Source organism: Blennius ocellaris, assembly GCF_963422515.1.
Source record: "Blennius ocellaris genome assembly, chromosome: 12".
NCBI classification, from domain to species: domain Eukaryota; kingdom Metazoa; phylum Chordata; class Actinopteri; order Blenniiformes; family Blenniidae; genus Blennius; species Blennius ocellaris.
In genome coordinates, this window is record NC_137661.1 from 15111412 (window position 1) to 15139152 (window position 27741).

At 40.9% G+C, this 27741-nt stretch overlaps 1 protein-coding gene across 5 annotated transcripts in view; it reads right to left on the reverse strand.

Annotated features, from left to right (window-relative positions):
• Nucleotides 1-2291: 2291 nt before the first annotated feature.
• elavl4 (ELAV like neuron-specific RNA binding protein 4) overlaps nucleotides 2292-27741 on the reverse strand; it is a gene marked incomplete at both ends in the record, with an annotated part of 83842 nt that continues 58392 nt past the window's right edge. For 4 of the 5 annotated variants that reach the window (XM_080506702.1, XM_080506701.1, XM_080506703.1 and 1 more), the window contains 4 exons: nucleotides 2292-2619; nucleotides 5466-5504; nucleotides 12065-12290; nucleotides 24848-25001. In XM_080506702.1, coding sequence (XP_080362828.1) covers nucleotides 2292-2619; nucleotides 5466-5504; nucleotides 12065-12290; nucleotides 24848-25001 — 747 coding nt within the window. The remainder of the gene's footprint in view (nucleotides 2620-5465; nucleotides 5505-12064; nucleotides 12291-24847; nucleotides 25002-27741) is intronic. The other variant, XM_080506704.1, reaches the window with a different exon arrangement.

Below are 27741 nucleotides of genomic sequence, written 5' to 3' on the forward strand. Positions count from 1 at the left end.
GCTCAGAAACGCCCCCCTCCCTGTACCAGAATCACGTAAATACACAGACAATGAAACAAATAAATACATAAATACACAGATAAATTATTCAATTCATAAATATATAATAAATACAAATAAATAGAAAAAAATAAATAGATTAAAAAATTGATAAGTAAATAAACTGTTAAACAAATACAGCTATACTCTAAGTTTTTGTTCGGTATCTTTTGCCGCGGTTTCAACTTAAAGTTAATCCAATTTTTTTTTTCTCCACAAGCAACATGACAACAATTGAACAGTTTCCTCACAAGTTTTTCTAAGTAACTGAACCACCACTTCATAATAAATCGTCATATGAAAAAGACAAGCTCAAACAAAAAAACAGTGACAACTCAGATAATACAGTAGATATTGTAAAACAAATGTAGACTATATATATATTTATATATATCATCTATTTGTACACAGCAAATAAAGACACAGTTGTCATAGATCCTTTTTAAGGAAACAAATATCTAGACTAACAGAACTAGCTAATCATCATTAAATTTTGACAAACGTTTCACGCTCAGCGAGTAACCTAAAAGTCAGCAAGCCAAACAAAGTAAAAAAACAAAAAACAAACAAACCAAAAAAAACCCCAGAAATAAAACAAATTTATCACAAAGTAAGGGTTTGTTCAGTGATTCTTACAAGGCCCCAAAATAATTTAATCTGGTCGTTCAGGAAAGAAATGGACTCACCAGATATTTGGGCCGACGTTAAACAAATATCAAACAAAGAACAGCAGCTCAATTCAATGCCAACATCGAAGTATTTTTTTTCCTTTAAACAACACATAGAACAACAAACTTGAATATTTAAGATATGTGAATAATGTAGTATAGCACCTACTGTTGATAGCTAAAAGGAAGTTCTTTTCAAATGTAAGTTCACAAACGCAGAGCGAAGAAAATGATATAATGTATATTATGCTCTCTAAATGGATATATGTGTATATAATTATTTACTGATATCTCATATCGACTGATGACAAAGAAAACGAGAAAAAAGGTGGACAAAGGGTCTTCTTGCTTTGGGCTCTGGACTATAAGGATGGTTGGGCCTTAGAAAGACCCCTTTCCCTTCCCTTTTGGGTATCGCTGTTGAATAATTACGCACTAGTACACATGTGAAAAATTACCAAAATCACCTGCCTCAGATTGCATCCCTTTTCACAAATCCTTCCATCTACAAAATCCTTGCCAACTTGGATTCCCCATAAAACAAACAATCTGTGATCTTATAAAGTACCACGGTAGAACGACAAGACAAGGTGGCGCCCCCTCCCACCCACCCCAGCCCCCCCAGTTAGCCAGTCAAAATATTTTTCTTTTCAAATCCAGATTCTTGTAAAAATTCTTCAATAATTATTATTTTAATTATCATTTATAAAAATAGATCTTCTTTCTATTTATTTTTTTTTTATCTTTTTCTAAATGCATTTTTTTCAAGCAAAGAGATCTTCTCTTTGGCAACAGTGTTGTTTTTTATTTTTTTATTTTTTTAAATTACTGAACGTGTCATCAGGAAAGCTAACCCATCCCCTCCCTCGCCCCATCTCCCTGAACCCCAGTGAGGAAAGACAATATGTTTTGTTTGCGATACAAAACAAAAACAATGTTAGAAACTCTTTTTTTTTTTTTCTACATCAGGGATGGTGAAATCCCATTGATAATCAATACGGGGAAATTTTTAATACACACTAAAAATGAATGAATGATTCACCAATTTAAAAAAGAGCCCCCTCCCTTTCACTGACAGGGAGGTATATAATACTAACGACAGTGGATCCGGATTTACAAAAGAAAAACAAATCCTGAATCAAGACAGAGAAAAGGTTCCAATCTAAAAAAGGATGTTCTCTTCTCTGAAATAAGGGGATACAGAGATTTGCTACTGTTTACATAGAAGAGAACAAATCATTTAACAACCACAACAAACAAAAAGAATATACAACAAAGAGAAGCCTGTATTATCACAGGAGCTTCCAAAAACGTTTCATCATTTCATTTTTGTAATACTTAGGCAACATTGGCTTATAGGTCCAAAGTTATAATATAAGCCATTTCTAGTCCAATTTGTTTGATGTTTGTTCGGTTGCTTTGTGTTCCTGTTGGAGTTTGCTGTGTTAGATGGCTGCTGTAAGGTGGAAGTAGTGGTAGTGACTGAAGGGCCTAAAGGATGGGTGGAGGTGGGGGGTAGGAGGGGATTGGGGGCAACTTTGGAGCAGACAAAGTCGCGGGGCAACTGCTTCTACCTGCTAAAGTTCAGGACTTGTGTGTCTTGTTAGTCTTGAAGGAGACTTGCAAGACACGGTCACCCAACCTGTAGCCGTTGAGACTGGCAATGGCCATGGCTGCCTCGTCGTAATTTGTCATGGTGACGAAACCAAAGCCTTTGCACTTATTAGTGTTGAAGTCACGGATCACCTTGACATTGTTGACTGCGCCGAATGGCCCGAACAGTTGCCAGAGCACACTCTCGTCTGAATCTGGGGACAGGTTGTACACAAAGATGCACCAACCGGTGCCTGTGTGCCCGGGGATGTTCATACCAACCAGGCTGGTCATGCTATCAATGGTGATTGGAGAAAACCTGAGAGAAGAAGCAGGGGAGGAGGGAAAGAGAGAACAGAGAAAAAAAAAAAAAAACAGCAAGTGTTAACTTTATGGGTTAAGGCATATAGTCAAAGTGTCTGCATCTACTGCACTTGAAATGGCCACACACCTGTGAAAAACTGTCTTAATCTTGTTTGCCAGCCAATTCAAAACAGAACCCTCCTTTCAACTCAAGTAGTTCATCTGAAATATGTGCTCCTGTCTACAGCCAGTCTAACCACAAACAATGATCTGCAAGCCAAACGACTTCAGTTAAAATACATTTGGATGCACTGTATAGTCAGTGTGTGTGTGTGTGTGTGTATGTGTGTGTGCGTACATATTGAAGTGTGAATACACAAGTCTATGTGTCTGTATTGCTGATATGAGATCATACGAGAGCTCCTCGGTTCTAATAGGTATCCTGTCAGAAATGATGCAGTGCCGGGCCTGGTGGGCTTTTATTTCTACTGAAGGGGATGCAGACGAAATTCTTGAGTGGCTCCTTTAGGTGCTAAATTGCAGGAAGTTGTTGAATTAAACCATTGCTAGAAATTCATCAAAGATCGTGCACTAGCCTGCTAAATCTGTTCTCATTTGCCTCATAATCTTCTCCTTTTTCTTGTGATGCAAGAGATTTGAATCCTCAGTTGACTTCACTTAATTGCCTTTCCGCTCAAAAGAAGGGGAATGGAGGGGGGGGGGGGGGGGGGACCACTTAAATAAAAGGTAAATTACATAAAAAGGTTCATTTCTTATGCCACCTCGGTCTCTAAGAAAACAACTATGGGCATTATTGGGAATGCTTTAATTCAGATTTCCACTATGCTGCAGCTTTTTCAAACAAACCTGCTATTTTCTTGTTTTAGAAAAAGGAGGGAGCAAACTGAATGGAACATGGAAACACCACATCCCAGTGGCATTAAGGTACAAAGTGTATATTCCTCACTCTGCTCCCCCTCCTGCAGGGTGCTCTGGTTTGTTCTATTGCAGAACTCGTGGCACTGATCGATAGCGCTGCTTGCTGCTCAGGGCCCTCAGCCTTCTCTTTCCAGTGACTGGTCGACAATCACTACGACCTTCCTGCATGACTTTGGTCGTGCAGTCTGCTGCCTGCCTTTGTGGTTGTTGAGAATGCTAATACGATGCCTGGGGTGGTTCATTCATTGACTGCGCAGTCTTTGAGAATTGATTAGACTTTGATGCTTAAATGTACCACAAATATATCGCAATCTAATGTAGATGAAGCACAATATGTTACTTGGAAGTCTGTAATACACTATTTCTTTCTCTTGCTGTGAGCATTAACTTTCTGTGACAGCAAAACCCAAAGCTACCAGGTCTTGTTAAGGTGGGACAAATACAATCTGACTTTCTGTGTCACATCCATGTATATCCTGTTGAGTTTTAACAAACTTGGCACAAAAAGTGGAGAATATGGTGTGGTCATTGATGCTGCTGCTGTAGGATTGGAGGCTGCATATACTCTATATATGTGTGTACATAGGTGTAAACATGTGCATGAACGTACCCATCAGAGTGGGACCAAATACTAACCAGTGTTACAGTTGAGACCAGGGGTTGCATAGCAACAGTGTAGCTGACCAGATATCTATTTTGTCTTTTCTAAAGCTAAACCATTTTCAGCGCTTCATAATTTTTTTCTCTTCCATTTCATATAAATAACCTCAGATCATGAGAGGGAAAAAAACACTTGATGACATGCTACGCCATGACAGCATCTGATTCAGACACTATTTTGGCTATTTGTATATATAAAAATACACAGAATGGGAGCAAAGCGCTAACTGGAGTGGGGAAGTACTCAAGGTTGATCTTGAAAAATGCAACAGCGCATCAGTGTTCAGTACTCTCCATTTGCCAAAGTTTAGATATGCCACGATCGTGGAGAAACAAATTCATCTTCAGGGAAACTTTGGTTCTTTTAGCGTTTCTAAGATGGGGCCTTCTGCGCTTGCAAACATGCAAAGTGCCACCATGAGCACACAAAACATCTGTCAGCACAGTGGCTGCTGCTCGGGTTTATAGAACACCTATGGTAGAGAGAAAGCAAAATGAAACATGGAGGCAAAAGGCAGGAATTCGAGCAGAGCCGAGCAAAGCTAGTACTGTCTGCAGTGAAACAGCACTTCTGTTTCCAGCAGGGATCCAGGTTCATCCAGCCTTATCTCAAGTCCTGACTAAACACTTCCTGATCTGTGTTAGTAATGCCAAGAAGGTGAAGCTGTATGTAGTTAATATTGCCATGGTTTGCGCTGCATGGATACATCGAACACTGTTCATTGGCAATCATCCTTGTAGACTGATTACAGACTTATTTTTAAAGATAATGAGAACACATTTTTGGAATTTATTACAAAAGAGAGACCACTTTCAAGCTGTAGTTGTAGAGCAACAAGGCCGGAGAACCTGAATCCGATAGAAAAAAAACCACACACATCTAGAAATTAGGAGATTTACACCAGAGAAAAAAAATACCTTTCAGTGCACAGAAATAACCCAAAACAATCCAAACAACACCAGCACTTGTCATAATCAAAACAAAGCAAATTCATCACCACTAAAAACAAATCGTTACATTTTTTTGAACACCTTATTTGCTTGGGAGGGTTTCAAAGCCAACTGAAGCGGACGAGAAAAAACCAAACAAATCAAAGAACCAAAGATGCAGTTGACCTTGAACGAATTATCAAACGCAAAGTGACTGTAAAAAATACAAGGAAACATAACTAAAAAAAACAACAACCAGGAACTTAAAAAAAGGATATTGAAAAATCATTGAGTCAACATGGACATCTGGCATTGGGTGAAGTTTTTAATTACCTCTTTACGCCATAGGCCATATTAAGCAAATTGTCCAGCCTGTAAAGAGAAGGAGGGTTCTGGGGTTAATGGTGGGCAGATGGTCGACTCACTCAATGGAACTAATGTTAAGTCCCTGTAGGAACTGCATGGTCCTCACTCAAGAACAAACAAACCCATCTATAGTTGGTCCATTACACTGAGGAGCCCCACCAGAAAATGCTTTCATCAGTTAATGAATCTACAATATGATCACTAAGGTCTGCACTCACTCGATCCACAGTGGAGCGACTTCATCAGCTGTAGCATCGCCCTGCGTTTGCTTATGCCAGAGCAGAGTGTTACAGGCATGTTGACATTACTGGAGGTGCAACCTTTCACTCGTTATGCAAGGCTACAGTAGTGGACAGGTCAGTTAAGTATTACAGGTATAAAAGAAAACCTGACCATAGCATTGCAGTACAATCTAAACCAGGATTATTGTCTCGCCAAATCCTACAAATGATTTGCTTAGTTCAAGTGTAGAAATGCCATGTGTACAATTGTTTGAGGTACAGGATTTCCTTCAAGCGATCTTTGATTTTTAGTTTGTGTCAACTCAATTGAGGGTAAAGCTGAGACGACAAGGAGCGATAAAGAGTTCTGTCAGTGTAATGGTTTGGCTTTTGAATGATGGTGAGTGAGAGAGGTGATGATGGTTCATAGGTTTTCTATGCAATGGAACACCAAAAACAAAACCGAATGTTAAACTACCCATGAAATTGTGAACGTCCTCTGTGGTCGGAGTCAACCTGTTAAGTGCTAACAGGTCAGGTGGAATGGCCGCTTGTTAGTTAGAGGGTCTCCTCTGTTGAGAAGGGTTAGTTTTTGGGAGGACGTCTGGTTTCATTATGTTTCCAGCCTATAAGCTGCAGCCAATCACAGTCAGCGGACATAAACGGCTCTTTGTGACTGTGTGCGTGTGTGTGTGTGTGTGTGTGTGTGTGTTGCTGAAAACCCAAGCAGTCTGCATATGTGCTGTATTTGTCTGGAGGCTGTATGAAATGTTGGCCCACTTGGATGGATGCAGTCTGTTTGGTGACTCAATGACCTTCATTCCTCACTTGGGTCTGGCCTGTCTCATGTCTTATTAACTCCTCTGGCCTAATGGACAGGGGCCACGTCTTATTGAGCAACAGCTGGCTGGTGACGCCTCGTTCCTCTTGAAAACACAGCAAACTCTCTGACTTTGGCTCAAATATCAGAGTACTTTCTTCTTGTGTCATTCAGCTTAGTACAATGTTGGTATTTTGCACACACACACACACACGCGTCCACGTATTTACCAAAACCCTTAAATAAAGGCACCTTGTTCTACTGATTACAGTTAAGGAAGTAGTGTTTGCAAGTTTGCCATAAATGACTTGTATAATGACAATCATTGTAAGGTTATTTCTGTTAACGCTTTCAAATTATATTTACATTTTCCATATTCATACACGTTCCAGATTAATCTTTTCAGCATTTTTCCCTCATGGATTTTTTGTTTAATTTCTGATATTGTTTGGACTTAGTTTTTTGTTTAATCTTTGTGAGAGGCCTTTTTGTTCAAAATGTTTCATTCATTGTCTAAGATTGCATTTTGTTCTGATCCCCAGTCTGTGCCTTGCACTATTGTCTCTTACAATAGCGCAACTAAATGAACTGACAAGCATTGACTTGCCATACTTCACCTGACCAAGTGAGGCGCTCCATGAGGTGAAGCTCGTATTCTCTTGTGTTCAGTGAGAGCTAAAACGTCACGAGAGGATCCTGGAGGACACACCTTGAAATGATCAGTCAGCTTAGTGGCTACGCCTTCTTTCTCGTCAGGCTCCTGTGAAGCTCGGCATTTGTTACCATCGGCTTTCTGCCGCTCCAATGCCGCTGGCACCAAAGGGTGACCAAAGGGACTTGGACATTATCAGCCGGACATTGTCAACTTCAACACTTTGTTCAGACCCCGGAGAGGCTTTGTCACTCTGTCACCTACTTGGCCCCAGGAGAGGCTTCGCTGCCTTTGGTCCCCTATTCGGACCCCAGACAGGCTTTGTTGCCTCCGGTCACCTGTTCAGTCCCTAGAGCGGCTTTCTTGCCCATGGCCCCGTGTTTACCACCTTCTCCGCCCCCGGAGAGGCTTTGTCACCTTTGGCCCCTTGTTTGGCTTCCTTCTTGGCCCCCGGAGAGGCTTGGCCCTTTGTTTGGCTCTCTTTTCGGCCACCGGGGACACTTTGTTGCTTTTGGCCCTCTCTTTGGCCTCTCTGCTCAGCCCCCAGAGAGGCTTTGTCGCCTTTGACTGCCTGCTTGGCCCCTGAAGAGGATTCATAGCCTTTGGGCCTATGTTTGGGCCCTAAGACGCCTTTATCATCTTTGGGCCCCTGTTCAGTCCCCAGAAAGACTTTGCTGCCTTCGGCCCCATGTTCAACCAGAAAGGGGCTTGAACACATTTGGATCCATGTTTGGCCCCCAGACAGGGTTTGTCATTTCTAGCCTCCTGCCCAGCCCTTGGAGGGGATTCGTCACTTCTGATTGCAGAGATATGGCCCCAGTGAGGGTTTTTTTTGCCTTCTGCCCCTTTGCATGGCCTTTGGAGGGGTTTTGTTGCCTTCAGCCTCTTGACTGTTCCCTGAAGGTCTTTGCTGCCTTTGGCCTCCTATTTGGCATTGTTGTCCATTTGCCCCCCCTTGGTGGGCTGTAAAGTGGTGTCTATGTACGAGTTGCCCTCCTGAGCTGTCATGAACATTGATTGTTATGGACTTTTTTCCCTTTAAACTTCGCTCCTCTCAGTTTTGCATGTTTGGGACTGTTGTTGGGAACTTTTATTTTTGAGGGTTGGGTTAAATGTTTTTCTCATTTAAGTTTCCAGTAAATCTGGCACGTTTGCCATCTCTTCCATCATCTCTATTGTATTATTGCTCTGTTTTTGTCTGTTTTCCCCACAAACCCCCTGAATACCCCTAGATTATTATCAACTGGACCTTACTGTGGGCCATCCTGGTCTCATTGTTTCTGTTTTTACCCTTGCACATTGGATCCTTTTCAGACCCATAGCATTACATACAGATTTCTGCCAATATATTTTAACACGTTTAGAGATTTAGATGTGTTTGGTTTTGCCTGGTCACTGATGACATGACTGATATTTTAACTGGCTTGTAACAGTGAAAAAAATATTTTGAGTGAATGGGATTATTTATTTTAATGCCTTTATCTGGAGATAATGTGCTGATCATAAAATGCATTCCTATTCAGAGAGATGTTTCCCTATTTAAACTAAATTCAAAAGCAGCACAACATTACAATTGCACATTCCATTTTACAGTGTATAAAAATATCATGACTGAATTCTAGATTGAGGGTGCACAATGTGTCCTCGCTGTAGTTTTTTTTTTCACACTTAAATTAACAAAAAGTCCAAAAGCTGCTCTCAAACCGCAAAACCTCGAACAAAAGCGGAGAAAAGGATATACAGAATCATTAAAACAGTAATTAGCCTATTACGTGGGAAGGGAACAAGCAGTCTGCTTTGTGGGTAAATGAGTCAATTGGAGAGGATGCTCAGAGGAGAGACGCTCTAGCCCTGGGAGCATGAAGACATCTGCTGGCCGCTGGGCCGTTGGGCCACAACAAAACAACCTGCTGCTAACTCTCTCTCTCTCTCTCTCTCCCTTTCTCGCTCTCTGTCTTTCTCACACACACATGTACGAATGCACACGGATGCAAGGCAAGCACACCACTGCCAGCATCTCACACTGCCTCGCCAAGCTCGATATAAACAATGGGGCCTTTGTGCTTTCTGTCAATGCATGTTAATGGAGGAATGGGCGTTTTGTCTTTTCTTTTTTGAAACAAAAATCTGTTCAATTAAAATTGGCTCCTGCCCTGGATATAACGAGGCTAATTTGCTAATTAGTACCATTAGTTAACGGCAGAGGATCGGAAACATGGAGGTTTCTAGGGCTTGGTGCATTGTGTTTGAGTCGATTTTGCTTGCTGTCTTGGAGAAGCACCAGCCAGGCACATTATACATGAACTTCTGTTACAGCAGGCCTACATGGTTTAGCCACACCGGACTGGTTATAGACAGACAATTAGAAATGCCCAGCACAAATGTATTATGTAGAACAAGCCAGAGTTTTAATTTTATATTCACTAATAGATCGTATTGTCTGTGCCAACTTCCTTTTGTTTCAGGTGCACCTAAGAGGGATTACATGGCTTACTTTGACAATTCAATTTCACTCCAGCACAGATGAACGGAGCAAGCACTACATAAATACAAAAAAAAAGCCGTTTTGCACTGTTGTCCTTAAAAGATTTGGTTTTAGAGAAAGAGGAAGAACACATGCAACCCATTTATAAGTTCTAAAATGTTGAGGTTTTAGTGAAGGGCTTGGGAGCACAGAGCAGGAGCACGGGGACACAGTGAGGAAGTGTCCTGTGGTTGTGAGTTGTGATGAGAAGCGACAGCTCTCCTGCGGAGCCTGTAAATTGGCTTGGCGTATCACAGACACACAGCCACGCTACATCGCTCAGGTGTCACACCAGGGAAGCCGCTCCAGAAGAAAAATACCTTCCAAGCTCTGACTTTGATGGAGAGTAAACAGCACGACCGGCTTAGTGCTATTGAAAGAGTGAGGAAACTGTATAAGCACATATTCCGTCTGCAGATTCTGGAATGTTCTGGTTAGATCTGATGATGGAAGGAAATACACGATCGACTGTTTCCGTCTTGGTTTCAAGTCGTGGGAGCTCAACTAGAGAGAAAGTACAAGAACAGGTCTTTGAGTCATTCAAATAAAAAATAAAGAAATGACTCTATGTCTTCAGTGAGTGATTAATGGTAAATGACTCGTGTGACGCACACGCACACGCGCACACACACACACACACACACACACATACACACACTGTTAAATAATGGCTCTGTGTACAGACGAGGCCTTGGCAAAAACAAAAACTGCAATATTGACTCTTTTTCATATCAGAAAAATAATTTTAGCTTTTAAAAACATTTGTGGTTTGATGCCCATTTCTGCTGAAATTCCTTTTCATAAAATTACTCTTGCAATGCAGGAGTTGGGAGAGATTCAGTCTTGTTGGGAAAGCATTTCAAACTAAAAACATACATATCGTGCAGTCTTTTGGCAACAAAGTGAAAACACACAAATTCAGGTCTATCTCTAATTGATGTAAAATGTACAATTTGCCATTCTAAATGCATGCCTTTGCTGTGGCCTCAAAAAGAATATTGTGTGAAGTACTGTCATGACGGGAGCATGATGAAATGAAGGGAAATACGTAGTTGTGGAAGACAGAACCCCACAGTCTCTTATGCAGTTTGTCTCTGATCTGCGTGGACCCGCACAGAGCACTCATCACTTCACCCACACCTGCACCAGGTACAGACCTCACACCTGTTGTTCAAACAGAGGCCTTGTCTGCCCCAGTGATAGTTCCCACAAGAAAAGGACCATCATTGTTTTTATATCGACTCTGTGCGTTGCATCTGAAGAGCACATGTTTTCAAATCACAGGTTTCCTCTTTTCAATGCATTTATTGACAAAGACAAACTACTCTGAACTTTCAGACTGTATCATATCAGCACTTTTGCTTTCAACTATCATTTTCACAAACATCACAGTGTCAGATTTTATCATGACTACCGTTCCACTTTGTTCCTATGAGGCCAAAGTATATGCTTTCCATCATTAATTTATAAACACTTGCCTGCATGTTAAGAACCTTTTGCAGACAACAAAGGTCAAATTAAATTTACGGTTGAACCTAAATCATTAAAATACTTTTGGAGCTGTAATAGAGGAAGGGCCATTGGTTCAAGAAAGTAGAAACATATTTAGAATCTTTTTTTTTTATATTGTCCTCAGTCTATACTGAAACACAGCAGAATCTAATATGTGGTACAGGTATATGGATTTACTGTGATTTAACTTCCTGAAAAATCTCATTACCTGTCATTTTATGACAGATTACTATACACAGCTATTTCCTGCATTTGTCAGCAAAACATGTCAAGATAGCGGCCAAAAGCTTCCATTTGTCACACAATTCACCAAAACCACATTGTAAATATATATATATTTTTATATTTATTTCGCTGCACACGTAACATTTTTGGCACAATAAGTACTTGTTATCTTAATCTGTCAGTTTGGATTGAAAAAGTGTGTAAGGAGTAGCTTTCTACACAAGGTACAACGTGTACCTTGTGTATTCCTTAAAAGTGCTCAGTGACCTTTTTAACATTATTATAGTAAAGAAAAGACTTTAACTTTCAGAACCAGGGGCACCTGAAGTAGCTCCTCCCTCTAAGCCAAAGTTTACCTGCTAATATTGGCTGTATAATCACAACTGTGGTAGAACACTCGTTCAACTAAATTTCAGTTTGCTTGTATTTGTAACGTGAGCTCCAAGCGCTCAAGGTTTAACATTACACAGAGCTTTCCAGTCACATATTCTTTGTGACGCTCTGTGTCTGTCACCAAACTACTGGCCAACTTTCCCATCTCTGTCCCACCTGAGTCTCCCGTGTCCCACCTCCTCCTCTGTAGCGTTACTCATGCCGTGTCCCAGTACTCACCTGAACCTCTGGGCCTGGTGGTGAAGAGGGCCGGGGTATCGGCGATTGGGTGACTGGTAAAGTTGTGACAGAAGAGCTTGGCTGGTCTTCTGGCTGGGGTTGTTGGCAAACTTGACTGTTATGGGCTCGGCAGCACCTGATGGCTTCTGGCCATTCAGGCCCTTGATGGCCTCTTCAGCCTCTATCCTCTTATCAAAGCGAATGAAGCCCACACCTCGGGAGCCACCTGCGGGGCCAGCAAATCACAAACAAACAGGGGCCTCTTTTACTTTACAGGTTTTCAGAGATGTGACTGGCTGGACATTTGCCCTGTTTGTTTGTATACCTGATGTTCCTAAGCACAACGTTTTACTGAAAATATATGTGCGACAACCATGAAGATTCTTATTTAGCTAAATATTTTTATTGACACAAAGTTCATGCTCAGCCTCAAAGTAAAAATGAGGGTGGGGGGGAGGTAATGCAGACAATTTACACTAATAAACAGTGGATTTAGCAGTTGGCCCAGGGGTCACGGCCGGTTGAGTTTTTGAACAGACGATCACAAACGTAATTGCTTTATTACCCCATACAGCTATACTTCAATTCAAACGCATCGCTTAATAATTGGCAAGTGTAGGCTGGACAGTCCATCACAGGAAAAACTACATTACTTATACTACAAAATAATTATATTAAAAAATAATACATTTACATCAACGCACAGTTAATATGGAAAATATGGTGTGGGCTTTTTTTCAGTGTTTATCGCTAGTGGTAAAGCTGTTATGTAATGATTCAGACACTGATACCACCACACTTTGTTGTATAGATGTATGTAAACATAAATGTTAATATGAATAAGTATAAGGTATGGAAAATGTTTGCAAACCTCTGACATAAAACATTTTACTACATCTTTTTGCTTGATAGAAACATCAAATGTGTTTGATGTAATTATAACACTTTACTGTAAATTCAAAGAGAAACAAGACTGAAAATACAGTATCAGAGGATCACACACACTGCAGATGAGTGAGGATGAACTGTAAGTTTGCATTGTGGCTTGTTCAAAGTCACAAGTTCATTCTCGCGTCACGGCTATTGTTCTCATTGACATTTGAGTGGTTTCCTTGGAGATAGTTTTTGACTGTCACCTGAAAGCAGCATTTAGAGAAGATCTTCCTTGGAGGTCCTTCATTGGTGTCTGCAAATGCTTTGTGTGCACTACTGACTGTATATGTACGTCTGTGTGTGCACGTATGTGTGCACATGTGCTGGTATCTATTAATGGATGCTGTGCCTTGTTTTAATGAGGCTGCCTGGATGGCCCAGAGGATACTCGCTCAGTGACAGCAGTACTCTGCAGGAGAGACTATTTACATAATACTGTGTGCACACAGGCATGTCTGTGTGACTGAGGCTGAATAAAAGGGAGGCAGTAAGAGAGAGGGGGAACACTGTGTTTGAGCGCCATTGTGTGCAGTCTCTTTCTCACTCTTAAAAAGCCTTCCTTATTGTTATTCCACATTTTTGTACATGCCATACCTATCCCCATCTGGTTTTTTTTCCCTACACTTCGTGTTGGCTTGTCTCAATGTAGACGCTTATTCACAGAGAAACACCTTGACCATCTTGCCTCCCCTTTTGTTCTCTTACAATACAAGGTTATTTACTTTCTGGGCAAGCAGCTACACACACCCACACACACATCCACACACACGAACACGCACACACAAAAACCCGTCTTTGAGAGCAAATAGTTCATCTACAATTCATCATCCACGTCTAGTGTTGGAACAAGTAATGAGATGGCTACAATCATAACCAAAATATGGGAGGGCATTTTTACTGTCGTCATCCCTTCTTTTTACCAGTGACTACAATAATGGAGCCCATTCCTGCTGATGGTACGCCCTGGACTCGTCAAAAACAGGAAAAGACACAATACATGTTGGTACACAAAACAATAAAAAAATGTTTTTAACTTAAATCTTATTTTTAACTTAAATCTGGATGATCAAGAATGAAGCAATGTAGCTTCAACTTTCTTTTTTCCATTTATGGAACAGCACATTCTTTACCAAAAGCCTTTTTTTGTTTGTCTTGTTTTGCTGTCAATGCTGAAAAAAAAACATTCCGTTGACTGTAGGTTGGGCTAATTTGTATCCTTTTGCAACATAATGTGTTTGTTTTTCTCCTTGAGTTTCCAAACACTGAGCCTTTATTTAAAGGTCGTATCCATAAGGGTTCCAGTCATAGCTAAAGAGGTTTTGTGTCTGAGTCTTGACTCAACACGCACGCAGCTTCTTCGCATTTTCTGTATGTCTGTTAGGTAATCTCATAAACTCTAACTTAGTGTAAATTATTCTGTGTTATACTCTTTTCTTTTTACCTCTTTGACTTCTACTCCCCGGACGTACTTTCACTATTTCCCCACCTTTATTTGTATTTTTTTTGTGCCAATTCTGTACCTGTACATTTTAATTAGCTTGTCAGAAGTAGAAAAAAAAAAAAAACCTATAGGGATCCACACACTGAAAACAACATCCACTGCAGTTCCTAAGGTTTTCTTAATTTATTACAGAAGTTGTCATGCATGTGCTGCTTGTGAGGTAAACTGGGGGTCACTACTGTCTCTCAGGAGGCCTGTTTTTGAGCTACAGTCAGTCACTCTTATCAGTGATGAACATTATTGAGCATTAAAAAAACTTCCTCAACCAACACTATCATCTGCCTTGGAAACAGCCACATTTTTACAACAGGCTTCTGCTGTAAGGCACTTGGCAACTCCAAGAGTCTTGCTCAAGGGCACCTCAGCAGTAGTTAAGAAATGAGAGAGCACTACTCATTCACTTCCTAAGAGAGGATTCTATTCGTCCTTTAATCCTCACACTTGTTTGGCCTTGAGCTCCTCCTAAGCTGGTTCTTGCTGGAGGGCCTCCAGACAAATGCTTGGCATACAGATGAAGGCCCAGCACAAACACTCTCAAACACTCATGCATACCTGCACGCATATGCACAGATTCATGCACATGCAAATGCACGCGCACACACGATGAGTTGAAGAGCAGCTATTAAGAATGAAGTGTAAAAAAAAAAAAAAGAAAGAAGAGTTGAGATATCCGTGACCATTTGTAATAGTGCATGACCAATTGCAGCGAATGTGAGTGAGAGAGATTAAAGGTTTTCAAGTGTATACTGAAAGCGTGAACTTCAACTTGAAGTTATAGAATGGCATTGTTTGGCAATCCGAGAGATGAGATTCTTGTAGAATCATGAAATACGATACAGGCCAGGAAAAACTATGTTGATGCATAAATGCATGCATTTTGTATGACGAAAACCAGACTGTAGTTTTATTTCCATAGAATACAATGTTTATTATATCATGTTATCCATCCTTCCATAGAGAAGGGTAGTATACACTTCAGACAGGTCATTCGATATTCTATTCTATTCTATTCTATTCGAAAGGTAGCCTGTTAAATTGGGTTCAAGGTAATCTAAGGGTACTTTCACACCTGATGTTTTAGGTAACACCCACTTCATTTTATGACCAAATATAGTATTGCGGGGCGAGTGTGAAAACCACACTTTAACTCTGGTGTGAAATATAAACAGCCGCGCCAAGACTGGGATTAAGAGTTGGTCTCGGTGCGACTCCTGTCTCCCTCTGGTACGCAAGTGTGGTTTCAAAGCGTCTGTACCAGGGTGTGCACTAAGTGATTTGTGTACTCACAATTTTGAGATCATTGATATTTTGTCTGATAACTTCATAAGTATACATAAAATGTACTGGTAAATGCCTCAAAAATGGGACTTTAGTTGCTTGGTGCAACAACACCTCGTAATAGTTCCATAAAATTAGATATTGAAAAGTGTGAACTTGAATATAATAAGACAAAAAAATATTTGGTGAGAAGAGCTGCATAAAGAACTACTGTCATAGACATAACAATTATGCTCCCAGTAAGAGCGAGAGAGCACATAAACTAGGTGTGAACTCTCACCAAACTACAATGTATCAAAATTACAGATGTGAAACATCATAAATGAAATAAATCAATGGTGTTCTGAATTGAAAGCAAATAATAAGTCCCTACACTTGTAGTCTATTGATGTAGTTTTAACCATTTCACACAGGTTTTTATAACTATGGAGTGTTTCCTTGGTGCAGACTTGAGAATAAGAAACATTTGCATGCAGGTTTAGAATTCAAATTAAATGAAAATACACCAGAGTTCATTTGGAAGTGGGCCTAGAAATTTCTGTCAAAGGGACACGGTCCTTGTCTGTGTTGCACACCATGGTACGGAAACAGGCGTTGGCATGTCCACAACTGGACCACTCTAACACAGCAATTGTCCCAGGACTCCCTTTTAACCAGACCAAATGTGACAGGTATGACCACAGCTATATAAATGGAACAATTATATTCAAACCACAAGATACCATGAATGATAGAGTTGAGAATAGGTTGTTGGCACTGTATGTTGGATGGTGGCAAGTCATCCTGTCACCAACATGCTGTCAACATCTGAATGTGCAGAACACCCCAAATACTTCAGGAGGAGTGACGCAATGTTTTACAATGTAATATCAGCTCAATAAGTGAATTGACTCTTGACAAAGAAAGTGTGTGTCTGTGTCTTTAATGAGATATTGTCAGTCGAAAAGCGATTGTAAATCTTTGTCTCCAATAGTTACCTAAAACTCATCTTGTTACGCCATTTAATACTTAAAATATTAATTTCTCTGGGAAAATGGAACATTTCTATGCCTATTGTATATATTTGAAAAAGATTTATAGCAATGCATACATCATTTACAGTATTCATTGAATTATACTACGCAATGATTTTTGTGCATTTGTTGTGACACATTTTTCAGCCACTGAAAAGTTGTTGAAATCATATTGCAGTTGTATGGTTATTTTGCTCAAACTGGTATCTGCATTGCATAGGGGAGGCTGTGGCTTGGTTGGGAGAGCGGTCGTCTCCAAATCGGAATGTTGCAGGTTTGATTCCAATCTCTGTGCCTGTCTACATGTCGAAGTGTCCATCCAATGAATGGAATCGGTGCCTTGCATGGCGACGGCCTCCATTGGCGTGTGAATGAGGCTGTGAATGGGTGAATGTGACTAATGTTGTAATAAACCATCTTTAAACTAAATGGCAGCTTTGTGAATGCACATCACACCTTTCTGCTCTGTTTTTGCCTGCTGCTCTGTCATGCCACATTAATGCGATAAACCTCATGAAGGGGTTTATTTTTCTCCCGTTCAACATTACGACAAAAAACAAAATTGCAATATATGAAGCAAGTTGCCGGCCAAACGAAGTCCAACCTAATGACTGTCCTTTCAACCAGCTCCAGAAGCTGAGGCCTACTTATCAAGCAGCAACCAGCCATAGAGGCAACATTAGAGCACAATCTACTTACAAAGGTAAAGCAATCCGTCTTTCTCAGTCTCTCTCTCTCTCTCCTTACTCTCTTTTTTTCCAGCTCTCTCTCCTTCTTACTCTCTTTTTCATGGTCTGCCTCTCCTCCACAGTAATCAACAGAGGCTTATGTAACTCTCTCTACCTGTGCTTATCTCTCTCTAACACACACCGACAGGCACATTGGCTGCCTTACTAATAACACGCCGCCTCAGACTGGGGAGGGGGGAACCAGAGGGAGTGAGGATGGGGAGGAGGAGAAGCAAGTGCTGGAAGGGGTTGAGGGGTGCGGGGGTGGAGGACGACCTGCTCGGCCAGGATGAAAAGGAGAAAAGAGAAGACTGGGGATGAGGAGTACAGAAAGAAAGGACAAAAGGAGAGAAGGTGATAGAGTAGAATGTAAGGAGGTGACAGTAAAAGGATGACGATGATGAAAGGAAACAGTGCTATTCTTGCTTGCTCCTTCCCAAACAAAGCCGCTCTTTCTCTAAAACCCACTATCATTTCCCCAAACACTGACTGACTGGCAGAGAGGAATGACTGCTCCTCTGAGAGACCAGGAAAAAGAGAGGTGAGAAACGTGGCTGCTGGATAATAAAACACACGCACACGCACGCACACGGTCCCTATAGAATGCAGGCATCTGTTTATCTAGTTTACTGTGTTCCATACTATCACCAAAAAAGACACGACATGCACCTTTACATGCATACATAATCAAAATATGCTTGTTTCCAGGTATCTGCTGATCCATCTCCCAACCTTTTTATCTTTTACTTGAGAAACTAATTTGTGCCAACTGTATCAAATGATTAGACTTGCCTTTCCAAATCATTTGCAACATGGCAGGGGCAGAAAGAAACCCTCTTCCGAATTGCTTCTAATTAGAGGCAGAAAAAAAGCAATGTCCTTGTTTTAAGCAACATTTGTGTGCCTGGGTACAGATGGCATTTGAAAAAGCAGAGAGAGGAGAGACGACGCGACTTTGAAGAGTGGAGGTGCCCTGTGCTTTAGCCTCTGTCAGAGCAGAGCTCCAACCATCTGTCGTGTGTGTGTGTGTGTGTGTGTGTGTGTGTGTGTGTGTGTGTGTGTGTGTGTGTGTGTGTGTGTGTGTGTGTGTGTGTGTGTGTGTGTGTGTGTGTGTGTGTGTGTGTGTGTGTGTGTGTGTGTGTGTGTGTGTGTGTGTGTGTACGCACGCATGTATTGATGTGGTATCTGTATGTGGTTTTTGTCTGCATGTACGTCGGCTATCACAGAAAGAATGCGCTCCATCATTAGACAGAGAAAAAGGTAAAGGCTGAGAGTGGGGAGATGATAGTATGAGTCAAGGCTGCAGTCATCCCGTCTCGAGACTCCTTTTTTGTATTACCTCGACTCTTCCCTCCAGGACGGGCAGAGATGAGCGATTCAGTGTGGTGTCAGTCTGGCGAGGAACATTCATTATTGAAGTCAAGTTAGGAGAGAACACACCATGGAGAGGAGGTGTGGTCCCTTTGAGGGAAACGTTTAGTTGAAATGGACAACTAAACAGTGTAAATGTGACGTGTTTGAGAGCAAAACCAAACCGAAATAGAAAGATATGCACTTTTTTTCCCCTGCCTATCATTCCCATGTTTTCAAAACATACATTTAACTCACCACACATCACATGCAAGTGACAACAAAATGTGGCACTTAATACGTCCACAAAGTGGTGAATTAAAACAGTAATAAATGATGCTTACGTGTCGGAAAAGCCTTCAAATATGGCTGTATGCAAAATTTCGGTGTAACTACAGCTTAAATTAATTCTACTCTCATCAGGAATAACCCCGCCTATTGAATTACAGTTCCACACAAGATAGTTTTTCAGTTTTTGAGTAAACAAAACTAATTAGTAACACTGGCAATGACTATCATGCGCTGTAGGATGGGTTGAATCCTTGCAACTTGTTACCATGGGGATCTTTCCCATTGCCGCCTTCCATCCCACATAAAAGCAACATGGCAACAGTCTTTTCACAGTCAGTCCTCACACAGACTCAACACCAATTTAATTTCACACTGGAGCTGTTATTTGTCGAAGGCATGCCTGTGGATCGATTGTATTTGCAGTCACTGATCAGGTAAGTATTGACCTCTGTGAGCACACAAGTCTGTCACGGAGAACTAGAAATGGCTAGCTATTGATCCTAAGCTGTCTCTAATATTATATCTGTTTCATAGCAAGGGAAAGCTAAACCGGCGCTTAGAACACAAACGCATGGTCAACTTGCCTTCCCTGAAGGTTAGAAAGAAGGGCAGGGGAGGCAGTCTGGCACTATTTGCACTGATAAAGAGACAAAATATGCTTATCCATTCAGAAGGAATCGATAGACGGAGGGAAGAGACAGAGGCGGGTGAGGAAGAGATGGAGCGATACCCTTGTCAAGTCGATGTTATGTTCGCTCCCCGAGTCTCTGGGGCAATTTGGCAGTTTTAGTGGATTTTGTTTGAGCTGCTTCTGAGTGTGAATGATGCTAACAGCGACATTTTCAAAGTCCCATCATGTCTTTACAGAGAGGAGAGTGACTGCAGGGTGCATCCTGTTGATGAGGAGGTCATTTAGGGAACAGACTTCATGTTCCCAATTTAGCAGAGCAGGAGTGGGGATCATGGGCCAATTTGCCAGTGGTCACTGGAGAACATCCATTATTTAAACAACTTTGTGCACTGCATTGCCGTTATGTATTTCTGTCGGCGCATCACAACTTTCTTACAACTGCTTCTTGGGATGGTGTGTCTGGCGACAGTATTTGAATTGACCTGAATGACTTTCATTTCTAATGTATGTTACCATACGATACAAGTACCATATGCCATCAATGCTGACCTATCCAAGCCAGAGCAGAGGTTGCTGTAACTGAATAGTTTTGGTCAATAGCTGATTTTCTTTTTTTTTTCTCTCTCCCTAGAATAAATAAATAAAATCAACAGTGAAACAACATGAAAGTCTTCTGCAATCTTTCACCTGGTAGCAACTTGTGAGGAAGCAATAGGGGGATCTCCCTTTAAGATGAATGAAGGTGTTAATACAGCGGCAGAAATTCCTCCCATGTGAACATCCATTACAATAAGCTGCAAGGTTACAAAGCTCCTATGGCAGGTCAGGTCCTCTGTTTTGTACACTTCCAGCTCTTTATTCTGTGGTACATTCATGCCTCTATCGATCTTCAATCGGCCTGCTCCAAAGTTTGCATGGAAGCAGACCGGGTGGGGGGTTTACAATTCAACAAATAAACGGCAATTGTAACAGGGTTCATTTTACTGACACTACACTTCACACGTGTGACCACACCTTAAACACCTTCTCACCAATGTACTAAAAATATAATGAAGGCTATTAACAACAAGGCAGAAATATATGAAGTAATCATATCGTATATGAATCAACCATCACTGTGACCATATGTAGAGAAGGCTGTGGCTAATAACCTGTACTCTGTATCGCTAACTTAACCATAACGCAGTCTGACGGCAAGCATAAATCCTCCTGCGTCTCCTTCTTTCTCTGTCTTTGTGCCTCTCCTTTCTATTTTTTTTTCTAGTTCTGTACTTACATTTTAGCCAGCTGCAGGAGAGTTTTAATTTGCAGAGTTGAGTCAAAGATGCCAAGCGTACTACTCGCAATACCTTTCTAAAGTCCTCCATGTTTTTAATCACACAGAACTCTAACATCTAATTAATCATTAACATCTCTCTTGCTGATCCTTCACCCTCTGGGGGCAGCCACCAGAACATTTCTGTCTTACATTATCCCAGTATCTTTGAGCATGTGCATACACTGCATGTGTGTTTCAGCTGTATATTCATGTGGTGGGACATGAGATGGCAACGAGTGCGACGTTGTGAGGTAGTTGGAAAAAAAAATACTGAGTGCTCCTTGTATGTAACAGTGCCCTGAATAATATGCAATTTCATGTACATGTAGAGTACGTGCACCTGATTTCAGAGGAAGGTGACTGTAAGATGGCTGTAGTGTCATAAAACCCTCAAAACCCTTTTGCTATCTAAAGTATTCACTCACAGCCATTTGATGTTAATGTCCCCTTCAGTGTAATACAAGAACAGATTTTTCTGTATTACCCACATTAGGATCTTTATTTTAACGAACTGAGGGCCCTTTATAAAATGCATTTAGGTCTTGATGAATCCCTTTCTGCTCGTTTTACTCAGGATGATGTGAGTGCAAAGTAAAACGTATAACTCAATGGGGTCACACTTGGCCCCTTTATTAATCATTGGTGTATTTTGTGGAACATTTCTGTCATAATGGTGGATTTAATAAATTGCATGAATGTGTGTTTCTACGTCTTTGTGTAGGTTTACTGTATGGAACAATAATATTAAATATTTACATTGCTGACCAAATGTTAAATGGCTTAAGTAATTTGAAAAGCTGCATGTCATGTTAATAGTGTAGATGACTGAGAGCAGATCTTTTCATGGTCACTTATGCTTCAGTGGAAAGACTCAAAGAAACACGAACATTTTAATTGATCCAAGTGTATGGATTGACATCACAATAAGAAAAACAACACACACTTTTACAGTCCATTATTTTGGGATGTATGCTCATGTTTTAGAATTCTACATATTATTATATAATGAGCAATAACTTCTTCAATCAATATTTATGGCAGTGTGATAATAAAGCATGTCGTGTATAAGTAAAGTATGTCGTGGGTTAATTGTTTTTGGGAGACAGTCACAATTCAATTTTAGTAGAGATTGTGACTTTTGTGAAAAAGACCTGTATGAATATTACGCTTCAAATCATCCAAGTACAATTTTATGAAGCCCCATTTATTTTCTCACTGGACTATTTCTCTTTGATCTGAATGCTCATATATTTCCCTGTGGTGGACAAGCGCTGTTGCATCATTTTAACTCGACATGCTAAAACCTAAATGACCCACTGCCAGGTAAGAATGACCAAACCTCCACTGAATTCCTAAATTCTCTGTATCCTGTCACCAGAACTGCCGATATTGAGGTTTGTTTCATTCATGCCATGTGGCCCGAGTCTAGCAGCACAGAAATCCTACATCTGTGGCTGAACAGATGTGTCCTCTGTGTGCTATGTACGTGCTTGTGTTGTTTTAGTGAGAGTCTCTTTGAGTCCCAGTTGCACAGTGTTATGACTGATCTAGTAGTTAAAACAGACTGGCAGGAGATGTGCTTGAGTCATGTAAATGCATTTGGACGAAGTATATTTTCCACCTTTTGCTTCTTCTTCAATACTCCTTGGCTATCTCTCTGCTCGCTTCTCATCTCATTTCCTCTCCTTCCCGGTTCTTTGCTGATCTACGCCCTCTTCTTCTTTCTTTTTCTGCTTCCTCCTTCCTGTTCGGCACTCTCCCTTCTCCGTTTCTCCTTTCCATTGTTTTCTTTTCCCCTCTCGACTCCAGCCTCTCTCTTCTTCTGCTCAGAGTGCACAGACAGGCATGCGCTTCACTGCCAGTACTGATTTATTCTGCTTAGGCAAATGAGTGTGGCTTACAGCATGCTGCTTCCTTTCTGCTTCATCAGTGCACATTGCATATAACACTGGAGCAGGTTGGAGCCTGTAGGCACTCACACAACCCCTGAAATGGATCTAAGAGACATGCTGGAGGGGTTTCTTCTGCAGTACAATGGGCTGATGTGATTCATTCTTGTATTTTGGGTGTAGTGAAATGTGTAATTGAGCGTGTTTAGCATGCTGCTTGTTTCCACATGTAATCACCATTTCCACCATGACATCCTAAGCTGGATCCACGGTTGGATAAATTGCTAATTATAATCACTCACTTACCGAGCCAGTAATGTTTGGACAACACTAAATATGAAAATACATGCATGGAAGAGCATATATAAACAACAGCAGTTCAGTATGCTTTAGAAGTTAGACTTTAGTGGTTCTCAAACTTTTCCCAGTATGTACCACATGAAAAACTATTGAGCTCTCCAAGTACCACCATTATGGCTGACCTGAACACACAGTAGTGGAGCAGTTTGAGTCTCACGGGTCACCAAACTGAATGCATCCAGCAAGGTCTCACTCAAACAAACACATAGCTTCAATGACTGTTATGACCATCTTTGATTTTACGGTGACCCAGAAAGGTCACACTAATGCGACAACACAAACACTCGAGAAGAAAGACAAATGCATGACTCCATAATAATAACAGTAAAGGAGGTTAAAGCAATTAAACACCATGGCTTGCTGAGAAAGTGTTTTTGATGATCTCAGACTTCTTGTCAAATTTTCCCATAAAAATACGGACTTCCGTGCCTCAGTACACACAATCATTTGGGAATCTTGTCTCCTAAAACAGTCCACTTCCCTCTCAGTTCAGTTAATGCTTTTGTTTTGTTACTGCAGGTTTTTATATTTTTGTCAATGCATTTATTTGTGAAGCACTACCTTGGAGGTAGCAGGTGTAAAAGATGCCTGAATGGTGCTTTTGGATGTTTGGCTTATTGACTGCAGGGACTCTTCTGGGCCATCGTATAGATTAAAAAGTGAAAAGCAACTTTCTTTTCATGTCATAATCACAAAGTAGAATTATTTGGCTCGCACACTTGAGTGACACCTGCACATACAGTACTTCTAGTCTATATACAGATGATCGATTTTATGTATTAGCCCACACACTGGCTGGCCTTGATGCTTACTTAGTTTAGCAGTATTTAGTCCTTGTAAAAGATAAAATACGTAGACACAAGTAATCCATCAAGTCATTGACACACAAGTGTAAAAGAAAGAACAAGGAGGTACATTTAAATGCACGGGCTGTAACGACGTCTCCAATCGCATCTGCTCTTATTTTATTATGTAGATGCAGCAGCACAAAGTTCAAACTAATAAATTATCCCATAGTCAGTCACATCACTGATCTCATGGCTCTGAAACAGCTGTGCCACTGACAGTAAAGCATGACAAACCACAGCCCAGTAAATGGAAAGAGTTTCCTCGAGCAAATTATATTACCGTCTGAATAGTCCAGACTGACTGGCTCATCTAACCTACTGCTAAATTAAACCAGGGAGCTGTGATTTGATAAGAAAAATAAAACACACTGCAATAACTTGGAATGCAACCACATTAATTCAATAATATTTAAATGAGTTTTTTTTTTTTTAACAAAGAATTCAATTTTGGATTGAAATGTGACACAAATGTATCCAAAGGGGGAAAAAAAATAACAGCTTAAATAATACAACTTTGTCATAGATGGCAAACTGAAGCCTCCCACATAAACAGAAGAAAGTCAAGTCACATCGGCTCAATGTGACTGATCAGGTGTTTCTGTGTTAAAGTGTGAAAAAAGAAGAGGTGCTGCCCCATGGATACCTGTGACCTGGTCGACGAGGATTCGGGAAGTGATGATGCGTCCGTACTGGGAGAAAAGCTGCTCCAGCTCTTTCTGAGTCATGGTCTTGGGCAGGCCGCTCACATACAGGTTAGCATCACGGATGGAGGCTGAGCTGGGCCGCGCATATGACACCTGTGAGGTTAAGAAAAACACACAAAAAAAAAGAGAATAAAAGAAACAAGAGTTCAGGATTTGTGTAAGTAAATTTGGGCTCTGGTGATTTTGTCACTGATTAAAATCTAAACAAGATTATAGACGTCGGGGTATTTTGATGTGTGCAGTAAAATATTCAAAGGTGCGGATCACTGGACCCACAGGGATGAGAATATGACTGCATTTTCTTAGAGCATGTTGGGGATTATCACTGTTAGGAAAAGATTTCGCGGCTAAGAACTCGGTGCAGATCACACTCAGTGGGTTCTCCAGTCATTTGCTGGAAGAAGCAAAGTCAACTTTGGTCCCTGGGTAGAAAGTACATTCCTTGAATCGATGCTTCAGGTAACCGGGGGACGGGAGCACTTGAATTATTGACAAAAGTATAAAACAGGACGAACGTTGAGGGTTTGACATGTTTCCTTGCAGATGTCAGTTTCTCTTTTGGGAAAATAAAGTGTATTAGCACAGAAAATGCTACATGCGAAAGACATCTTTCACGACACACCCATCAGAGTGCCCTATCACCAGTGAGCACCGGTGAGCCACCGCAACATCGATATTTGTAGGCCTGATTTTGCTGCAGTAAATGTTGAATAAATCTTATTACAGCTACTGCTGACTGAAGCAGCACTCGTGCAGAGCTTTCATTACTTCTGACATGTGGGGTACATAAGTCATCAAATAAGGTTGAAGTCAAGCAAATATGGTAGATGCGCAGTCACATCCCTTAGCAACAGCCCGGGAATCCTGGTGAACCTTTACCAACGAGAGAATGGAAACGAGAACAGCTGGCCGCTGTGGCGTATCTGATTTGTTTAACACTTCTCTCTTCTGGGCTTCACGGTCTCCCTCGTCCTCGCGCTTTACTTCGCCTCTTTGCTGCATGGATATATTTACTGTCTGCTTCCTTCCTTCCTTCCTGCATGCTGCCTCACTGAACCTTTCTCTCTCTTCCAGAGTCTGACTCCTTTTTGCTCCTCTGTCTTCTCTGTACAGCTCTCCCTCATTTTCTCTCCTTGTCAGCCAACTCCAGATGTCTAATCCATCAACACCTCCTCAAGCTGTGAGCGGTATTGTGTACTAGTGTGGTGCGGTGCATGTGTGAAACATCAGTGAACGTGTGTGTGTGTGTGTGTGTGTGTGTGTGTGTGCACGTGGGGAAGTTCGAAAAAGTAAGTGTGAAGATTAAAGTGATCACAAGCACACGCTATATAAATGTGCCTCAGATTATGTTGCACGTGTGCGACTGTGAGCTCCTCTCACCTTTGGCATGCTGCTTCCCCTCACACCTCAGTGGGAGAGCCGCATTGCAACCGTGGCTGACAAAATCTGGAGTGTCATGGTGTAGGCAACCGCAGCAGCGAAACCGAACTCAAAGACACTTCAGAGAGACACATCGCCTGAGAGCATGTGAATCTCTGGGCCAAGTGTTTCCTCACTAGTGTGGCGGCAGAGAGTGGGAAGGGTGTGACATGAAAGAGCGGCAAACTTAATTTTAGAATTACTGCGCTGCCTTTTAATTTACCTTGTTACCTTCAGGGTTTTTTTTTTTAAAAGTCTGTTGTGGAGACTGAAAGCAAGGAAAGACGACAGTGGGAGGGAGGGAATGAAGTGTGAAAAGAGTGATAGCACAAGGCAGAGATGCGGAGTTGTCTTCTGTCATTACGAACACTGCCTTTATCTCGGCAACAACTTGAGGCAACCTCTTGTGTTGTGAGAGTGTAAATCTGTGAACTCAGACTACGAGACTCAATAAGGCCCTCATCAAGTTTGCACAATGTAAACAACTTTTAACTTCTGCAATGTTTTTAAAATCACAAAACTCCCCGTTAAAGGTTGAATATGTAACTGCTTCTAAGCTTGCATCCTGTTCAAAATTAACCAAAAATAATCCACAAAATGTGATTCAACAGTCACGGGGTCGTCCTGAAGATGTGTTTTTCATGAGATTTGAGTATTTTTATTGTACCTGACGATTGTGTAGCAAGTCACTATGGCATCTATTGCAGGCTGCTGAAGCCATAAATATGTATGATGAAGCTTTTTGACAAAAACAAGAGCTTGATTGAGGACTGACTGGATGCTACAGTGAATTAAACTCCTACTCATTCCCACCGTCACACACAAAAGTGGCACTATAAATGTTACATATTGCACATTTATAGAGTCCATAAAATAAAAATACATTTCCCCAGTTTTTAACCAACTGTTCATTTATCCATTGATGAATGCTAAATATATTATTGAATGCTAAATATACTATTAATAACAATATTTTCAGAAAATGTCATCATTGAATTTGGTCTATTTCTAACTGTGAAATGGTGTCACATGTTTGAGGGCTCAATTAACTCTGTATTAAATACAAATAGATATCCTGCTCTAACAGTTAAATACACAACCAGGCTGACTGAAGACTTAAAATATCAAATGTGAAACAAACATGGTTAATTTTTTTAATCTTTTACCAGAAAATGCATGAAAATACAGGAATGAAATCTAACATTTTTAAGGGATTTTAATCCAGAAATGTTTAGCCTTTTTCCATATTATGATTTGCCTGTTATAGAAATTGCATGTAAATAATATAGAAAGGATATTTGATGAATTGTAACGGAAATATAGTTTTTCTGTTTTAAAATCAAGAGCCCACTTAAGATACCAAACTGTCACAAAGCTGATGAGAAACACTGTCTAGCATTTGTAGCTACTTCTC